Genomic DNA, 21,475 nt, shown 5'->3' with positions numbered 1-21,475 from the left:
TGTTGTTGCTGAAGCCATTTTTTCCACATCAACAACCAGCATATTGGGCTGAAAGGTCAAAGATACTACATAAGAGAAAATATTTAAAATGGAATTTGCCAGCAGCTAAGGCAGAACTAACCTCAACAAGTGTCTGTTCGAAAGCAACAGCAAGAAGCTTATCCTGACAAAAAGAAACATTAAGCAAATAGTCAAATTCCTCAGAAATGAAATAACAAAATTAATGAACTGGGTCTGCAACATGCAAAAATGCTTACAAGCCATCCTGCAATCCCTGGAAGTTCTGTGACGTCAAGTCCATGATTAAAAATGGGTTTTACAGTCATCTGGAAATAAGGTGGCTCAACAAAGCACACTCGCAAACGTCCAAGAAAAGGCCACTCACGAAGGAACTTCACACCAACCAAGACCTAGAAAAGAGAGAACTTTCATGATACTGCCAAGAGAAGCAAAAAAGACTGAAAGGAGATTAATTCACAACACATCTTACAATTCATTTAAAAGGAAGTTAATTATATAGAAAACAATCTGCTTCTAAAGCATAACTCCATGAGTCACATATCAACTCATATTGACATTGAACACCCCCCCCCCCAATCCCCCAACCCTTGTGCCCACAAAGTAAATAATAGAAAGAAAATAAAAAGACATTGCTTTAAGAATGACAAAGTATATTGAATGTTCTTAAATTTTGAAATATCAAATTAAGGTTTTTTGTAAAACATATATCGTTGAGCAAACAATTAAGGTTAAACCATATAACATTGAGAAAACAAAACTAATAAGTAGAAAAGTATCCCTTGTGATAAACTTACATGATGCAAAACTCCGTTCCATGTAATAATTACCATATTTATTTGGCCATTTCATCCATTCACGCTATTGGAGAAATAGAGTCTATAGAGAAGATGGGCTGATCCAAAACCCTTGAAAGCAGAGAACCTCACGGAAATTTTGGGCAATTTAACTGCAGATCCTCAGCAACTGGATAGGCTGCTTATCTATTGAAGTTTTACTCATAGAGGACCTCAAAATTAAGAAATTTTGAAGCTACCATCAGTCTCAGATGGTAAAGAGTGAAGACTGCTTGTTGCTGCTGGGTCCTCAAATTAAATCATTACTTTCCTCTCTTCTTTCTTTCTTTCTTTCTTTCTTTTTTTTTTTTTTTTTTCCAATACATCTGCCCCCCCCCACCCCCCAAAAAAAAAAGCATTTTCAAATTCTTTTTTTTTTTTTTTTTGGCCTCCTCGTGATGTGTTTATTTACATCAATTTGATGTTTTTCTATCTGTGATCTATTTCCATAGAATAGAAAGTTTTAAATAAAGCATCTCTCAATGAACTAAAGGAATTCAGCTTAAAGTTCCTTGTTTTAATTCTTTTCAACTTGCAATTATCAATCGCCAGTACAGTAATCCTTTAAATATGAAAGCTTGAACATCCAGTCAAAATCACTTGAAAAGAAGGATCTCATATTAAAACTACCAATAATTTACCTTTCCTTCAACATGCATGCCTGTCACATGCAACTTAGACCTGATGCCAAATCCTAGCCTTTTCCTCAGCTTCACAGCAATTATCCCACTCATATCTTTTCCAGAGAGAAAGTTCATACCCAGCTCCAGAACCTGCTTTTAATTAATTGAAAATTTACTACTACAAGAAATAGTAACAAATTCACTGATCCCCTACTCTCTTCACCACCCTCCCGCAAGGAAAAGAAAAAAGAAACGGAGAAGGATTGCTGCAAGCCTGGATTGCAATTTTTCATTGATGAGCAAGAGTACACACAAATCATGAAGTAACACTAGAATAGGGATGTGAGAGGGAGTGTGCAAGAATTTGCACTGGCATCATCTCAATCTTTTCCCAACATATAAATGAGTATATAAAACAGAGCTAGATATATCAGTTTGAAAGACAAGTTCAGAGACCTATACCAAGTGATCATCATCATATTGGCGAAGAACCTTAATATCTGTGAACCTAGGTGGGTTCCTTCCCAAGTAAAGGTGCTGAACCACTGCTTCTCTCTGCACATATCAAAGACAGCAAAAGAGATTAATTTCTCGATGTATGGAGCAAAAACATCAATCAAGTTCTACAGTAACTTCATAAAACAAACACACACAGGTAAGGGACACAGCAGAAAAAGATCTGAATATAATTAAACATTCTTTTATTCCATTTTAATTTTCCTTCTTTTTTTTTTGTTGGGGGGGGGGTTGTAGAAGAAAAGAATCAAATAACTGCAGCAAGGAAGTACATCTTAGGATAACTCTCAGAATGTGAATTCATACAGCAGTCCACGGTTTGTACTTGTCCAAGAACCAAGGTATAATAGGAAGAAGGAGTTTCTGGGATGCAATCTGCTCCATGCATATAGGCCACATTTTCTCAATTGCATGATTCAACCACCGCACTGTTTCTGAATCAGTAAGTACCTGAAAGAAGAACAAAAGCATCATCAGACAATATATGCCGCCACAAAATTGAAAATCCTTACTAGTTCAGGAATTGGCACTGGAAATTTGGAAGCACAAACTTCACCGTTTCGTAAGGAAAAAAACCAAAATATCGAGATGAAAATTACCCTTTTCTGATTTGCTCTTTTTCGTTCCTCGAACTGTAATTTCTTCCGCAACCGCATAGTGTAACGCTCATGAACCTTAAAGAACAAAAACAAAAGCTTAGATTTGGGGAAAAAACAGACTAAAATCAGTTCTTACGAAAGTAACTTAATTCTATTCTGTCCCATTTTAGAGATCCCTGGCAGCCTTATTAGTACTAATCTTCTAACTCATGTCTGTGCTTTCTTAACGAATCCTCATTGAACCAAGAGCCAAGTAGGGGATGATAGCAAATACCTGATAGAGATAGATCAAGCATATGAAGTAAACGACGAGGTGATTTGAACCATACGAAGTCAAAATCCAAAGCAAAACAAGCACAATGGCCACATGATGTATCATCGTAACCTCCGTTATATCCATCTCCTCTTCTGAAATCCAATTCTAAACTTCAAACTCAAATCAACATCTGCTCTTCGACTCACTTAACAGAGTAGAATCAAAAACAAATCTCATATCCATCAAAACAAAACAAATTCCTAATCAATCCAGCATATACCTATAGATTCCCCCTTTCGAGTTCACTGCTGCATATACCTATAGAAACCCCTTTTAAGTTTGCTTTCACCTGAATCTGAAACCTTCAATTTCAAACTTTTTAGCATTAAAAGTCGCAAAACGAATCCAGGAATATCCCAAAGAGAATTCAGTTGAAGACGCAACACCGAAACTTCCAATTAAACAGCAACTTCCATCAACATGAAGAAGATAACGAACAAAGATGAACCATCAAAACATAGAAACAGAAGTGAAAACGCCAAAGCTTTAATGAATCATTAATTGAGACGTCCAAGTAAAGATCAACGATAGTAACATGTCTCTGCTAGTGCTAAGTTTGATTCCAACACTAATTATTATTTATTCATTGAAAACAGAATAGAGAGAGAAAATTTCCTTCACGAATAACTGCAACGAGTGAAGACTGAAGAATAACTCTCAAGGCTTGAAGCTTCTCTGAAAACTGTAGACGCCAACGAACGCCAGACAAGAGAGACAAAATACAGAGCTGTGCAATGTACATTCGGATTATGAAAGGTTCGGTAGTTGGTATTGACCAACGAAGGTAACCCTCTGGCGTTTTGACTTTTGAATCTACGTGTTCAATCAGTGTAGATGGAAGTGGAACACCTAGGTGTATACGTGGCGAGATTTGACTTGAAAATGACACTTTTATAATTAACCCTTAAGTCTGGATCGTCGGATCTTGTCGGCATGAATACAGTTGGTCAGAAACACTGTAGTAATCCCTAATTTGGGGTTTTAGTTTAACCTCAACCAGGGTTGAAACTAAAAAAACGGTATAATATCAGTAATCTGATGCAATGGTACAGAAATTCGGCACCTATAAAAGTTACCATATGTTATCATCTTTTTATTCACACATTTGCAAACTGTAATATGGTACATACAGTTTCAGTACGAAAACAATATGAAAAATTGGTATGAAAATGTACGGTTTCTTTATGTGACCGCCATGAAAATAGTGGAAAGAATGTATAAATATGATATAATATGTTTTTAGTATGCAAACTGCATGTTACAATGAATACAAAATGATATGTACATCCTACTGTACAATAGTAGAAATAGTTTTTTAAAACGGTACTGTTATGAGTAAACGGTTCACAGCACCTATGATCAGCGGTTCAATCGTAGGTCGGTCGAGTGGTTCGACCACTTCCAACTCGAGAATGTTTGAACCTGATGTGGAAAAAATATGATCGAACCTGGTTCATGCTTGGTTTGACCTTCAACTCCGGTCGAGACGAAAGGAATCGACTCCCTTCCGAGCGAGCCGGGTCCAGGAGGTAGCTTGCTGAGGAAGAAAATTAAATCAGCAACAAGCACACCCTAATCCAACTTATGGATTAGGTTAATTACCCTAATGATGGCAGACACAACTTGGCGGCTGTCACTTATCACTGTTGAAGGGATAATCATCAAATAACCGTGAGGTTATCTCAGGAGTCCTCTACTAGTTCAAACTAGTAGAAGTTTATCACTCAACGGATCTAACTGTTAGAATCCAACAACTATCCGAAGAAGGCTCAAATACATCCAATGAAGAAGATTCGAAGGTACACTCTATATAAATATCACCTACCTGCAAGGTAGAGGGGCCAGATATATACACACACATTTGGACGTAAACACTTAGATGCTTATGATCTAAATCATTTTCCATTTATTCATTCCTTAGCTCTGTGCTTCGAGTAGAGCCGTTTGTGATTAAGTTCATTGACTGACTTAGCCTCAGAGGTGGACTCCCGACCCCAGCGGTCGGGCCACATCTGACGCTCTCGTTTTGCAGGTCATTCTAAGGAGATCTAAGGGCTGAGCAGATTTTGGAAGCATCATTTGGCGCCGTCTGTGGGAAACGATTCAGAAAGTTATGGTGACTAGATCAAGAAGATCTGCAGCAGCAGCCGCTGCACAACGCGATACTGGTGTCCAAATCCCTGGAGAAAATAATCCAGATATTCCTCAAGGAAGTGTACCACCTCTTGAAGTAGATGGCGGTCAAGGGGGACACAATCCTCCAGAGACACTCCAAAATCAATTGGATCAATTGAAAGTCCAATTTTTGGAAGTAAGTCAAGCACTCCGTGTGCTAACCAGACGAGTGGTATTACCACAAGAACCTGATCATCGCAATGCAGGAATGCGTGTATTGCCACGGGATCAGAGATTGATTGAAGATCAGAATATCGGTCAGAAATTTCGTGAAGTTGACCGAGTGCATAGGAGAGTCGACGATCTACCTAGGAGGGACGATCGGTTTGACAGACCGCAAGGAAGTACAACTGATTCGAATACGAGGTTGGTTACAGGAGTGAGAACTCACTCGCCAACCGTTAGACGAGCTGTTCGGGATGATCGAGCTGTTTGTGATGACCGAGTTGTTCGTGAGGATCGTTTTGTTCGAGGTCGTGATCATATTGCAGAAGATCATTCAACACATATTGGTCAGGAATTGGCCAATATTAATCAAAAGCTGGGACAATTGGCTAGAGGAAGGATAACTGATGATATCTATTCAGTTATTCGAAAGACTCCATTTGCCGAGCCAATTGCGGGATACCAATTTCCTCACAATTTCTGTTTGCCAACTTTTTCCACATTTGATGGCTCTGGAGATCCTACGGCCCACATCGGTTATTATCAGCAGACTATGGCAGTTGCAGGGTAATTCGATGAAATTCTCAGCAGGGTTTTTGGTTCATCTTTAACCAGGGCGGCATAGAAATGGTTTTCGAACCTCCCATCAGGAAAGATCCTAAACTTCGATGAGTTGGCACGCAAATTCATAGGGCGATTCCATAGTGGAATCCATATCAAAAAGACTGAGGAAACCTTGTTTACTGTAAGACAAGGGAAGAGCGAATCGATCCAAGAATATCTGAAAAGATTCAATAGAGTTACAATGGAGATAGAGAATCTAGATGAGCAAGTAGCTGAAACTACGTTGTTCACTGGACTCACTAACCGAAGACTCTTGGAGTTATTAATTCAAGATATGCCTACAACTTATGCTGAGTTGGTACAGAGATGCCTAAAGTAGGCGGAAGTCACGAAAATCTTAGATGCGCGCCAGGGGGACAATAAAGCCTCCACCAAAGAACAAAAGGCTCCTGAGAACAAACAGAAGCCAAAGCAGAATGTTCGTGATCGAGTTGGAAAGCCTCAGGCATGGAGGTAGAGATCTCCCGGTAAAAGTGAGTATACTCCATTAAATACTCCTCGGGCTGATATTTTGAATATCATTAAGAAGCGAAATATTTTGAAGTGGCCTCCAAAGATTCCTTTAAAACCTGGAGAGCAACAGGATCGAGAAAAATGTTGTCGTTTCCACAAGGATTACAGTCATTATACCAATGATTGTCGTCATTTGAAGACAGATATTGAGAGATTAATATCTCAGGGACATTTGTCCAATTTTGTTAATAAGAGAAGAGAGGAGCCACGTGAAGCGGGCCCCAAGAGGGACCGTTCGGTTAGTTCAGAACAACCGAAGGAGGCTCCGAGGTCTAAAAAAGGTAAGGAGGTGATTGATGCTACTCGGTCACCGATCTTTACAATATTCGGAGGCCCCGAACCCGAATCACTTCGGAGGTTGAAAACAAAATCTAAATTTGTTGGAACCGGAGAAACGCAGAAGTGTAAGAGGCCAAATGGTGAGGATTCTATCACCTTTGGCGAAGAAGATGAAGGAGGTGTTTGTTTACCTCATGATGATGCCATAGTCATCAAGGTAGAGATCGCGCGCCGAGAAGTACATAGAGTTTTAGTTGATACAGGGTTTGCTGCGGACCTAATATCTTATGAAGTACATAGAGCCATCATCCACACATTTATATGGCTTTGCAGGATCGTCTGCAATAGCAGAGGGACCTGTCTAGTTGGACCTATCGATTGGGAGTTTTTCCAAGGAAGCTACCGTCCGAATAAATTTTTTGGTGGTTCAGGAACTTCCAACCAACAACGTTATCCTCGGGCAGCCATCTTTGTCCAAGCTAGGTGCTTTTGTTTCTCCGAAGCACCTGAAGATAAAATTCCCAACAGAGATGGGAATTGGTCAAGTTTCATCTGATCAGAGGATCTCTAGGCAATGCTATGTGGCCTATTTGAAGGACAAGGAGGGCCCAAGGAAGGTGACTGCCCTACCAATCGAAGTACGGGATGATTGGGAAGAAGCAGATATGCAAAGGCCCGAGCCGGTAGAAAAACTGGAGCAAATCCAGTTGTTTACTGATAATACATAAAGGATTACCTATATCGGATCCAAGCAGCTAGAAGAGTTCAAAGGAGAGTTGAGATCTTTTCTTCAAAAAAATAGTGACGTATTCGCATGGTCTGCTGAAGACATGCCAGGATTCGATCGGAATGTTGCAGAGCATAAACTCTGAATAGATCCAAAGGTGAAACCAGTTATCCAAAAAAGGAGAAATTTCTCTATAGAAAAGTACGAAGCCGTTCGGGGCGAAGTTGAAAAACTGAAGAATTCTGGTTTCATTGAACCGATTGAATGCCCAACCTGGTTAGCCAACGTGGTAATGGTCAAGAAGGCGAATGGGAAGTGGAGGATGTGTACAGACTACACCGACCTCAATAAAGCTTGTCCTAAGGATTTCTATCCATTGCCCAGGATTGACCTCTTGATAGATGCAACTGTAGGATATGAAACCTTGAGTTTCATGGATGCCTACTCGGGGTATAACCAGATACTCATGAATGAGGAGGATGAAAAGTTCACGACTTTCATGACTGATCGTGAAAGTTTTTATTATAAAGTCATGCCGTTTGGCCTGAAAAATGCAGGAGCTACATATCAGAGGGCCGTCAACAAGATATTCAAAGACCTAATTGGGAAAAATGTTGAGGCTTATGTTATCGATATGCTGGTAAAAAGCATTGCAAGGGCAAAGCATATTGCAGATTTAACAGAAGTATTCTCAGTACTGCGAAAATATCAAATGAAGCTGAATCCGGAGAAATGCGCCTTTGGAGTATCTTCAGGCAAATTTTTGGGCTTCATGGTATCACAGAGAGGTATTGAGGCTAATCCAGCCAAAATACAAGCTTTAATTGATATGGAAGCCCCAAAAACTGTTCGGGATGTGCAGTGCTTGACGGGGAGAATAGCCGCTCTGAACCGTTTCATTTCGAAATCTGGAGAAAAGTGTCTACCATTTTTTAAGGCACTTAAAGATTTGAGGGGCAGCAAGGAAGCAAATTGGACTGAAGAATGCCAGAAAGCTTTCGAAGAGTTAAAGGAAACTCTGGGAAGACCATCGCTTTTATCCCGACTCGAAAGGGGAGAAGTCTTACAGCTATATTTAGCAGCATCCCTTTCGGCAGTTAGTGCAGTACTCGTTCGGGAAAAGGATAAAAGGCAATGGCCTATTTATTATGTTAGCCATGTGTTACTTGATGCGAAGACATGGTATTTTCAGATCGAGAAGCAGGTTCTAGCTCTCATTGTCACGCCCTCCCAGCCGGTACCCTATCTGGCATACCCGAGAGTGTGATCCACAGCCCGAAGATCAGGTATCGAGTGATCAACCTCCCACATAAACAATAACATAATCATGAACAATCATAATAAAAGTGCGGAAGATAAACCATAGATCCAATAAAGAAAGAATGAATCATAAATGAATCAGAATAATAGATATAATCAGAGTGTCAAACAGATAAGTAAAGTGAGGCAAAAATCCCACTTTACAACCAGCGGAAAAGTAGCTCTAAAAGAATAAACTAGACAAAATCTAATCCCAGTAGCAAGTACATTGGGTAACTAAATTGTTCTCCACTTTATAGACAACATCCTTATAAGTGTAAATCTCATAAATAGCACAAGGACGCTTCCACTCAATGGTCGGACTAAGCCTCGTACGGAGCATAACCACTCGCAGGATCTTCAGAGTAATTGTGGTAACCGCAATCACCTTCCTGGAGATATGCCTCTTCGCCTTGCGCTTCTTCATAGGGACCGTCATAACACTCAAGACTGCAGGATAGTCTAACAAACATTGTACAATAAAGGAATGAGTTTCAAAGAAACTCAGTAAAGGCGATTAAAATCCATAATAACATAAATGGCAGGATTCCAGAACAATCATAAATGCAATATGATATGAGACAAGCAATGAATGAATGAATCTAACTCTATGTATGCTGGTCTCTATTGGCACACATGCTTTAAGTCATAGCACCGTACTTCTTTAGAAAAGTCCACTCACATCCTCAACCATTTAAGATATCTTGGATTCTCTCACGGATCATTTCACCGGTCTTGAGCAGCCGATTGGTAATGGGTCCTTCATCCCTCGGGACAAACCTTGGCGGGGGTTAAGTCAACACACTCTCTCACAACCATTTGGTATAAGTACTTGGCGCATGTCGGGGTAAAACCTAGCCAAATGCAAGTCTTCTACTTAGTTACATCAAGTCGGATCCAGATACTTCCATTCCTCGTCCCCGACGATCCTTTCCGGTATCCTTCACACTAGAGTCCTCATAGTCCCTGACTACGGACTCATCAACCCTATTGATCATCCACATATGGTAAACGGGAAGCTCTCACGTCCTCTCACGGGTTGGTTACCGGTCTTAAGCGCCCGTGAGCCCAAGTCTAATCATATGCAACCCTACCAATAAATGGCCCCCACAATGTGATTCCTGTCCTCTCACGGGTTGGTTACCGGTCTTGAGCGCCCATGAATCCCCATTGCTACCACGGGTCGTTCGGTCTCAATACCCCTCCGATTAGGGTCCGACATAACAGGACATCCTAGCCAAACACTACTAGACAATCCTAGATATGTCATCCAACAGTTTAGGAAGGTGTCCAGAGGGCATCTCCGGAAACATCCCATAATATTCCCGTAGTAGTCCAAGGACAGAAGTGACAAAAGGACACCTCTCCTTTCCAAACCATACTTAAGCATACACATGCATCAATTCATATCATCACATATATGGTAACTTCATATATGGAAAGAAATCAATAATTACAATCACTTGTATAACATTGGTAAGTAAATCATACATGAATCAATTCAATATGAATAAGTAATGCTACTGTAATCAAAGTTATGCAACAGTAGTATATCATTGTAAGAATCTAATTTAGGAATCATATCTATGATATTCAAATATAGAAACTAGATTCATGCTATCTATGTAATTAAGGAAATAACCATCCTTACCTTTTATAACTCGCAAAGGAATCCTAAGAAATCAAGTAAGATCTTGGCAAACTTGAGAAGAAGGTCTTAAACAAGTATATACAACATATTAGGAAAGATCCCTAACAGAAAAGATACCAAAACATCCAACACAGACCAATTCTGGAGTTGCTGTACTCATTGGTCGAGTGGATTGGTCGACCGCCCGATCGACCAATGCAGACAGTAGCCTAAAAAAACAGAGTTTTAAGATATGAAATCCGAATTTGGTGGTTCAAAAGGGTACTAATCAAGGGGTAAACTACATCAGCAGTAATCTAACATATAGGGGACCTCAAAACACCAATCAAATCAAGATATCAAGATCCAAATTAGGAAACAAAAAGTTACCATAATTAGATCAACCATGGATCTTGATGAATTCGAAATAGAAATCAAAGACAAGAACAATAGGAGGATGGATCATTGCTTCAGGTAATGGTATCATGAAAACATACTTAGATCTTCAAGGAACAAGGCTTAGAAGCATAAATCTAAATAAGGAAATAAAACCTACCATATATGTAACTACCATGCTTCATGAAGAACACATAGTATGGTAGAAGAGAACAACTAGAAATTGATAGATTATGGATCATGGAAAGAAAACACAGTAATTAACTACTAACATGATCAATAAAGAAGATCCAAAGAGATCAGAATTCAAATCAGAAGTTTAACAAGATTAGATCATGGTTTGATCATGATTCCTTCAAAAGCTTGCAATGATCATGGTTAAGATCATTGTTCTAGCCTCAAATCCTTAGGATGATCATGAGAACATGTTCAGAGATGTTTGCAACAGAGAATGCAGCATCTCTTCTACTGTCTCAACTCAAAAAGGAAAGAAAAACAAAGATGGAGGAGAAGAAGAGAGAGTAGACATACCTTTTGATGCAAAAAGAAGAGTTTCGACGAAGATCCGTCAAGAAAACACCAAGGATGCAAGGGAGATGACTTGCAGAGGTCTTTGGTTCGTTCCAGAGAGTTTGGAGGCAGCAAATACGAAGTGGACTCGAGATTGGACTTAAATAGAGCAAGAACAACCTAATTGCCAAAGACAGCACTCATTGGTCGAGTGGATTGGTCGATCGGCCCGATCGACCAATCGGTTGACCAATGCCGACAAAGCAAGACCAAAACAGGGAATTGAAGGCCCAGATCAAATCCAATCCTAAAGGGGTTTTGCACACAAGTCAAGTGACTTACCTAATGGGTAGAAATGCCTTCAAACCAAGATAGAGAGCACTCCAAGTCCATCAACTAATCAGATCTTCATCAGGATTCAGTTTCCATAAATAGAACTTCATCATCAACTTTCATGGATTCAAAGCCAGACACCAAGTCCTCTACTGGGATGGCCCAAAGCTGACTTCTTACTTTACTTCGGGTCACTGGACCTACAAATAACAAGGTTCCCGGGTCAAGGTTAGGGCTGGGTTTTACACTCATGACAGCAGCTAGGAAGCTACGGCCATACTTTCAGGTTCACTCAATAGAGGTATTTACAACTTTCCCTCTTAGTAAAGTTCTTTGTAAACCTGATTTGTCTGGAAGGATGGTAGCCTGGTTGGTTGAACTCAGTGAGTTCCAAGTAAGCTTTAAGCCTAGAACGACAATCAAAGCCCAGGCACTAGCCGATTTTGTAGTAGAAACTACTGCACCAATGGAGAACATTGTTGAAGAACCCACTATACCAACCACTTGGGAAGTATATGTGGATGGTTCGAATAATAAAGACGGAGCAGAAGCTGGAATTCTTTTGAAGAGTCCAGCAGGATTTATCATTCGATATGCATTGAGATTTGCATTCGAATCTAGCAATAATGAAGCAGAATATGAAGCCCTGATAGCTGGACTCAGATTGTCAAAAGCATTGGCAGTAGCAGATGTAACTATTTATAGTGACTCTCAGCTTATTGTCAATCAAGTTCAGGGTGAGTATGGTATTAAAGAACCTCGCTTGCAGAAATATCGAGAGATTGTGCAAGCATTGCAAAAAGAATTCAGGAATTTGAAGGTATGTCAAATTCCAAGGGAGGAAAACACAGTGGCAGATGAGCTATCCCGATTAGCCAATGCCAAAGAGAAAAATTTAAATCCTTCGGTCTACATTGAAGAGATAACATTTCCGAGTTATCACGAGAAAGAAATTTCTTACATTGAAGCAGAGCGTTGCTGGATGGATCCAATAGTTGGATACCTGAGAGATGATAAACTACCAGAGGATCCAAAAGAGGCAAGATTAGTCAGAGTACGATCCGCGAGGTTCATTATGCAAAACAGAAGGTTGTACAGAAGATCTTATTCTGGACCCCTTCTGAGATGTTTAGGTCTCGAAGGAGCGGAGTCAGTTCTGGCCGAGGTACATGAAGGGATTTGTGGCACTCACATGGGTGGACGAGCCCTGGCACACAAAATCCTGAGACTTGGGTTATATTGGCCTAAGATCCAACAAGCTGCTATGGAATATGTTCGCCAGTGTGGCAATTGTCAAGTTCATGCTACAGTATCCAAACGCCCAGCGGAAACCATGACGTCAATTCTAGATCCCATCCCTTTTGCGATGTGGGAATCGATATCATGGGTAAATTCACCAAGGCGTCAAGCGGAAGAGAATATCTAATAGTAGCAATTGACTATTTCACTAAATGGGTTGAGGCCAACGCCCTGGCAACAATCACTGAAAGAAAGGTGGAGAAGTTTATACTTGAGTCAATCATATATTGCTTTGGGATGCCGAAGATAATCGTTACTGATCATGGTACCCAATTTGACTGTCCACAATTCGAGCAGTTTTGTGGAACTTACATGATTGAGCATCGTATGTCATCAGTGGCATATCCCCAAAGCAATGGACAAGTAGAGGTTACTAACCGCACACTACTTGAGGGAATAAAGAGAAGACTTGAGGCTGACAAAGCCTTATGGGTCGAAGAACTGCATAATGTACTATGGGCCTACCGAACTACGGTTCGAACACTCACAAGAGAAACTCCTTTCAAATTGGCTTATGGATCCGAAGCATTGGCACCTGTGGAAGTAATGGCGGGAACATTGCGGGACAGAGAGTTCGAAGAAAAAGCGAACGAGCAAGGATTGCTTGATAGTCTTGATTTATTGGATGAAGTTCGGGCAAAAGCAATAGCACGAACTCAACATTATCAACGAAGAATAGCGTCACATTATAATACCCGAGTGAAGAATCGTCGGTACTTAGCAGGAGATTTGGTATTGAGAAATACCTTAGCTTCAGATCCACGCCATCAAAGAAAATTGGACCCTTCCTGGGAAGGACCATATATGGTTATAAAACCGGTCGGTTCAGGAGCTTACAAGCTGAAGAACATGACAACCCAGAAAGAGTTGGATCGTTCGTGGAATGCCAGACATCTGAAAAAATATTATCCTTGAGGATTATCAATTTCGTTCATGATGTAACAAATTTCAACTCAATCAATGCAATTATTGGTTTTCAACAATTATCTTTTGATTGGGGGGCATCATACACCACACTCAAGAACAGATCCAGCCACAAGGCATCGGTTTAAAACCTGAGTGAGTTCCTTCTACAAGGCAACTGTTTAAAACCCGAGTGAGTTCCTTCTCAGACTTATTGAATTTCTCCGGAAATCTTTAAGTAAAGGCATCGGTTTAAAACCCGAGTGAGTTCCTTCTACAAGGCATTGGTTTGAAACCCGAGAGAGTTCCTTCTCAGACTTATTGAATTTCTCCAGAAATCTCTAAGTAAAGGCATTATAAGACCTACGGCAACAATGACTCAACTGACTAGCAAAGTTCAAAGATGAAGTTCAATTCTTTATTTCTTAAAACGACCAGAAGAAGCCAACCTTTACAACCAACATATATATATAAACAAGTGTTGGGGTACAATCTTCACTCGGTCAAATGAGAAAGACATCATCAAGAAGTTACAAGATTGAAAGAACTTTGCCAGAAGTAATACAGAGTTAGGAAGCAACACAAATTCAGGAAGAAGAAGAACAGAGTCGGGAAAAAGCATGTTATCAAAATCCTCTGCAATTCTATACTCTTTATCCAGCTTGACCAAAAGAAGTTTGATCATTAATCAAACCTGCATTCAAGGCAAGCTCTTCATAACTGAATCCTTGGAGAGGAGCATAAGGAGGGGAATCATCGAGATAATGCATGATATCCGGATCTGGAGGTGGAGGATCGTTCGTGTGAAATCCCACCAAATCCTAACCTTCCTGCTGTGCCAAATGCATACCTACCATATACATTGTTCGATTTATTCTCTGTCGTACGAGTTGCCTAGTTTCAATTGGTAGAAGTTTACCTTGAAGCTGATATTTTCTCCCTTCTATTTCTTCTTATGCCTTCTATTCCCTTTGATAGGAGGGTGATTTTAAGTCATTCCCATGACTGATCCTTCTATCCCTGCTGTTCTAGAGTGGATCTCCATACACCCTATAATCTTGTGAACTCTCCACATGATGATTTCAAAGAGAAATCAAATGTGATCTTCATGATTTGTTATTCCTTCTAATTGTTTCAAGACTTCAAGCCTTTCGTCTCCTATTCCTCAATCAAAGGTTAGTAATCTCTCTTGTGTTGTATTGATCTACTCTTACTATGTTTTATCCTTTGTGATTGAGATTTAGAAGAAGATGCTGCATCCTTGCAACCATCTCTTCTACAATCTCTTGTCATTCTTAAAGTTTTATGACCTTCATATTGATCTTTGCCATGATCCTTGTGAAGTCTTCAAGAAGCCATAGTCATACTTTCGATTTGATATCAAGGCATGTTAGATTGATTCTTTGTTTTCTTACAAAAGATTTATTGTTAATTGTTTTCCGAAGATTTTGGGAGAAGAAAAGTCAAGATAAAATCGAAGTACCACCATCTCCTTAGAAGCCTAGTACTCTCCCAATTTCTCCCAATTTTGAGGACGAAATTGTTTTAAGGGGGGGAAGAATGTAAAATTCAGCCCAAACCTAACCAGGACACCCTATTTGTTTTGGGATAAAGAAAGACTTGTTTAATGTTAGACCTTGAAGTCGGACCTTGATTTCAATGTTGTTATCCTTGAAAGCCTCAGGAGGCCATGTCCAGCCTTATCCTAACCTTGACCCGGCCCGGAATCTATTATGTTTGTAGGCCCGAAGACCTGTGGGGGAAAAAGAGACTTGTGGACCCTTTTGTTTGATGATTTGGTGTCGAAACCCAATCCCATGGACATTGATGATGATGCCCCTCACTTGAGAGCGTTGTCAGTGTTAGTTTTGAATCTGCACACCGAAGAGGGGTGAATTAGTTGAAATACCTAATGAACTCCCGTGCTCAATCCGAATATATTTCCTGAAACTAGACTTCTTGATGGAGTTGTAGGTGAAAACCCCACTCAATTTGCTGCTTGCGCATCGAAGAAGGTGAGCTTAGTTGGTGGACCTAATGAACTCCCATGCTCAAAGGTATTTCTGGAAACTAGACTTCTTTATTGACTTGTAGGAGAAAACCTCACTCAATTTGACCTTGTATAGCCCTCCGAATCCCTGTTAGAAGTTGCTGAACTATTCCTGAAAATTCTGTTGAAACTACTGTTGGTCGATACTGTTGGTCGATACCATCAACCAAAGGTATCGACCCAACAAGCCCAGATTCGAATAAAAAGGTGCTTTTTGGATATTCCTTCCTCCTTTTAAGTGAAACCTCGAACCTAAAACATTATTTCACTCATTTCAACATCTGAGAACGTGGGAAAGCTCCTCTAAGCCTCCTCATTGGCTTGGGTGTTGATCTTGTTCAAGAATCCTTTGTCTCTCTTCTTTAATCTCTTCTACAAGGTATGTAATCTCTCACTCTCTCTCTAATCTACCTATAACTTACCTTATTCTTGCTGTTGGGACCATGGCCAAGGTGCTGCAACCTTGCAAACACCTTGCCATGAGTCTTCTTTACCTCATACATTAATGTTTTCAACCATCTTGCTATGTTCCACTTACCTCTTAATCAATTAATATACATTTCCATGATTTGTTGCTTACCAACTTACTTTATTTACCAAAACTGAGATGAAGCCTATGATTGACCTAATCTATACATTGCATATGATTTCAATTAGTGTCTCTATATTGTGTTTAGGTTGCTCCCCAAGTTTTGTATCAATTCGAGACCTGGAAGACCAACTTTGAGCCAAAATCCAACTTGTTGTCCGAGACCCTTTTGGGTCGATACTATTGGTCAATACCATCGACCGAAGGTATCGACCAACAAGGTTGCTGTCAGAAACTTTTGCCCAGTTTTGATCCATTCGATCTCTGATTGTTTTTATTTCTTCTCTAATCCTTCATGTATGTTTGTTTAGGGCTTTAAGACTATAATTGGACCATTCTCTTGTGACTTCGGATCATCTTCTTCACAATTTGAGGTTAGGATGGTTATTGCCATATAACATAGACTGTATGACTTTTACACTGTTGTTGGTAACTTAGTAGACTTAACTTATTAGTTGATTTTAGATATCATATGTGATGTGGAGAAAATATGATCGAACTTGGTTCATACTTGGTTTGACCTTCGACTCCGGTCGGGACAAAAGGAATCGACTCGCTTCCGAGCGAGCCGGGTCCAGGAGGTAGCTTGTTGAGGAAGAAAACTAAATCAGCAACAAGCACGCCCTAATCCAATTTATGGATTAGGTTAATTACCCTAATGATGGTAGACACAACTTGGCGGTTGTCACTTATCACTGTTGAAGGGATAATCATCAGATAACTGTGAGGTTATCTCAGGAGTCCTCTACTAGTTCAAACTAGTAGAAGTCTATCGCTCAACGGATCTAACTGTTAGTGTCACATCCACCCAGCCGGTACCCCATTTGGAATACCCGGGAATGTGATCCACAGTCCAAGGATCACGATTCATAGGTCCATGCCTCCCACATACACAATGACATAATCATGAACAAGGATAATCAAAGTAAAAACAATTAATACTAAGTATCATGAATAAGATAAGATTAAATAAATCAGAGTGCGGAAGACAATAACAGTAAAGTATGAACATAATCATAAAGGTGAGAGAAGGTATGATAACCACTCTCTTAGAGCAGCGGAAAAGAAGTGTGATAACGTTAATTACATGTCCAGGTATTAAAGATAATTCCGAAAAGTTAATTAATTACAAGTCCAAGTACTCCAAAAATACACCAGGGGAATGGGGCACTAAGCTAGGGTTTCCTCTATTCTAATAACAGTCTCCTCAATGGTACGGATGAAGTAAACCCAGCTTTGCCGCTCCCTCACAACCGTGGGGCTAACCCTGGTGCGGATAGTAATCCTCCTCGGCACCAACACTCGGATCTTCATAGATGCCACTACCCGAAGGGTAGTATGCGGAATCATAGTCCGTCTCGAAGGGGGTGCCATCGTAGTCTTCGGTACCTATAGGATAATCTAAAAACATTTGTACAAAAGGAATGAGTTCGAAGAACTCAGCAAGGCAGTTATCCCATAATTAGAAATCATACACATACAGAACATACATAATGCAATGAGATATGGAACATATGATGCAGTATGATTCTAACTCTATAAATGCTAGTCTCTAGGGTAGACATGCTTTAAGTCATAGCACCATACTTCTTTGGGTGGTAAGTCACTCCCCCTCAATCATACAAGATATCTTGGGTCTGCTAGGGAAGTTCGATAAAGTCATCTCAAAAACCATGGTAAGGGAATAGGTCACCACTCTCTCACATCACCATTTGGTATAAGTACTGGCGCATGTCACAAAAAAGCTTAGCCCAATGCAAGTCATCTACTCAGTCGGTCAAGTCAGATCCAAATACGTCCATTCCTCGCCCCCGGCGATCCTTTCCGATATCCTTCACATTAGAGTCAGCGAAATCCCGGATTTCGGACTCATCAACCCTATTGGTCATCCACAAATAGTAAACGGGAAGCTCTCACGTCCTCTCACGGATTGGTTACCGGTCTTGAGAGCACGTGAGCCCAAGTCTAGCCATTTGCAACCCTACCAATAAATGGCCCCTTTCGGGTATCCGTAGCATGGTTTATGTCCCCTATCGGATTGGGTACCTGCCTAGAGCGCCCATCCAACCATACACTACCACGGGTTGTTTGGTCTCAATGCCCTTTCGATTCGGGTCTGACACGACAAGGATAAACCTAGCCAACCAACTAGACAATCCTATGTATGTCATCCAATAACCCGGGAGAGTGTCAATAGGCACCATCGGAGAACATCCCATACTATTCCCTTCGATGCCTAAGGACAGAAGTGTCAATAGAACACCATCCAATACATCTTATCATAAAAGTTAAAACATGATATTGAAATGAATCATCATAAACATAAGTAAACAAGAATAGCAATGTAACATGGCAAGAGTATAAAGATGTCATTACTACTATTCTAACACATATATAATAGTCTTATAAAGATCTACAAGTAATCAAAGGGTCCTAGTCATAAACAAGAACATAAATCATAAGTTGGTGATCTATATGTTTATGGAGATAACCATCCTTACCTTGGGTTGAATTGATGATGAATTGAGAGTACCAAGAAATAGTCCAAAATAATTGTTAAGGCCCTAAACAAACATCAATAATAAGTTAGAGAAGAAATTAGGAAGATTGGATATCAATTGGATCAAAACTGGCCAAGGTTGCTGTCAGCAACAACTTTGGTCGATGGTTTTGGTCGATGGTATCGACCAAAAGGATCGACCAAAGTTGTTGCTGACAGCAACCTTCGGACCAGAATGATGGATTTTGGGTGTTTTCATCCTAAATTGGTTTTCCGGTGTTCGGATCAATCTGAAACTTGGAGGAACACTTAACAACAGTAGTAGGACACTATAGGTCAAGAAATTTACCCAATCCAATGGTCCAAACAAAAAGCCCCAAATTGAGCTAACAAGTTCAAGTGACAAACATCATGGCATGAGTTGGGATTGATTGCATTGTCATGGAAATGGCATGTAATAGCTAGGGGAACTACTAGAATTTCGATTGGAATCATATAGAAGTGATAAACATGAACATAGCATGCCCTACAACTCAGTTTGGTACAAAATAAAATGATGTTAATAGAAAATAGAGGAATACATAAGCTAGGCATGAGGTGGAGGCATAGCATCAATGGATGGCTAAGAAAATCATAGGTTAATCATGTGTAGACACTTGGAGTGGTGGTTGCAAGGTTGCAACACCATTTCCAATGTCTCAGCAGCAAGAAAGGAAAAGAAAAAAATAGAAAATGGTAGGATAGAGAGTGGAATGGTGATTCATACCTTAGTGTGGAAGAAGTAGACAAGAATCAATAGTAAACAATTAGTTTTTGATGAGGTGCCTTGGGAAGCTCTCCCTACGATTTCAGGTGAGAAAAATGATTGCACAAGGCTCAAGGCTCGAGGTTATAATAAATAGAATAGGAATATTCCATGGAATCTTTAACTTGGCAGACTGGGAAACTTTGGTCGATAGTTTTGGTCGATGGCATTGACCAAAAGGATCTACCAAAATGTTTCTCAGCAGAAAAACAGGTTTAGTTCAGCAACTTCAAGTAGGGATTTGAAAGGCTATACAAGGTCAATTTGAGTGAGGTTTTCTTCCACAATTCAATCAAGAAGTCCAGTTTCGGGGAATACCTTCGGATTGTTCACAGGAGGTCATTAGGTACATCAACGTGATTAATCTTCTCCATGCGCAGACTTTCCTTAAACACTGATAATGCATTTAAGCAAGGGGTATCATCATCAATGTCCATAGGCTCGGTCTCCGAATCATGATCATCAATCATAATGGTCCATAGGTCTCTTCTACCACCGCTTCAGGTCTTCGGACCTAAATACAACAGTGGATCCGAGTTAGGGTCAGGGTTAGAATAGGGCTGGATATTACAATTAGAATCCAACGACTATCCGAAGAAGGCTTAAATACATCCAACAAAGAAGATTCGAAGGTACACTCTATATAAACATCACTTACCTACAAGGTAAAGGGACCAGATCTACACACACATTTGGACGTAAACACTCAGATGCTTATGATCTAAATCGTTTTCCAGTAGCTCTGTGCTTCTAACAGAGCCATTTGTGATTAAGTTCATCGACTGACTTAGCCTTCGGAGGTGGACTCCCAACCCCAGCGGTCGGGCCACATCTGACGCTTTCGTTTTCCAGGTCATTCTAAGGAGATCTAAGGGCTGAGCAGATTTTGGACGCATCATTTGGCGCCGTCTGTGGGAAATCGATTCAGAAAGCTATGGTGACTAGATCAGCCGCAGCAGCCGCTGCACAACGCGATACTGGTGTCCAAATCCCTGGAGAAAATAATCCAGATATTCCTCAGGGAAGTTTACCACCTCTCGAAGTAGATGGCGGTCTAGGGGGACACAATCCTCCAGAGACACTCCAAAGTCAATTGGATCAAGTGAAGATCCAACTTTTGGAAGTAAGTCAAGCACTCCGCGTGCTAACCAGACAAGTGGTATTACCACAAGAACCTGATCATCGCGATGCAAGGAGGCTTGTATTACCACGCGATCAGAGATTGACTGAAGATCAAGATATCAGTCAGAACTTTCGTGAAGGGGACCGAGTGCCTAGGAGAGTCGACGATCTGCCTAGGCGGGACGATCGGTTTGCCAGACCACAGGAAAGTACAATCGATTCGAATACGAGGTTGGATACAAGAGTGGAAACTCACTCACCAACTATTAGACGAGCCATTCGTGATGATCGAGCAGTTTGTGATGAGAGGGTTGTTCGTGATGAGCGGGCCGTTAGTGATGATCGAGTAGCTCGTGATGATCGTTTTGTTTGAGGTCGTGATCGTGTTGCAGAAGATCATTCGACACATATCAGTCAGGAATTGGCCAATATTAATCAAAAGCTGGGACAATTAGCTAAAGGAAGCATAACTGATGATATTTATTCAGTTATTCGAAAGACCCCTTTTGCCGAGCCAATTGCGGGATACCAGTTTCCTCACAATTTCCACTTGCCAACTTTTTCTACATTCGATGGCTTCGGGGATCCTACGGCCCACATCGGTTATTATCAGCAGACTATGGCAGTTGCAGGTAATTCTGATGAAAT

At 40.5% G+C, this 21,475-nt stretch overlaps 1 protein-coding gene across 4 annotated transcripts in view; it reads right to left on the bottom strand.

Annotated features, from left to right (window-relative positions):
• LOC149005252 (C2 domain-containing protein At1g53590-like) overlaps window positions 1–3,732 on the bottom strand; it is a 16,662-nt gene extending 12,930 nt beyond the window's left edge. The window contains exons 1-9 of one of the 4 annotated variants that reach the window (XM_089167910.1): window positions 3,129–3,732; window positions 2,867–3,013; window positions 2,593–2,667; window positions 2,300–2,443; window positions 1,940–2,032; window positions 1,496–1,627; window positions 258–410; window positions 122–163; window positions 1–48 (exon numbers count right to left, since the gene is read on the bottom strand). The exon at window positions 1–48 is cut by the window's left edge and continues 1 nt beyond it. In XM_089167910.1, coding sequence (XP_089024036.1) covers window positions 1–48; window positions 122–163; window positions 258–410; window positions 1,496–1,627; window positions 1,940–2,032; window positions 2,300–2,443; window positions 2,593–2,667; window positions 2,867–2,992 — 813 coding nt within the window. In that variant the 5' untranslated portion in view covers window positions 2,993–3,013; window positions 3,129–3,732. Of the gene's footprint in view, window positions 49–121; window positions 164–257; window positions 411–1,495; window positions 1,628–1,933; window positions 2,033–2,299; window positions 2,444–2,592; window positions 2,668–2,866 lie in introns of those variants that run through there. The other 3 variants (XM_089167911.1, XM_089167909.1, XM_089167912.1) reach the window with 3 other exon arrangements.
• Between the last annotated feature and the right edge of the window lie 17,743 nt (window positions 3,733–21,475).

The sequence above is a fragment of the Hakea prostrata genome, chromosome 9 (genome assembly GCF_041222555.1).
Source record: "Hakea prostrata isolate BN-2017 chromosome 9, UWA_Hpros_2, whole genome shotgun sequence".
Classification (NCBI taxonomy): Eukaryota; Viridiplantae; Streptophyta; class Magnoliopsida; order Proteales; family Proteaceae; genus Hakea; species Hakea prostrata.
The sequence above is the reverse complement of the archived record's forward strand: the minus strand, read 5'-3'. Positions and strand labels throughout refer to the sequence as shown.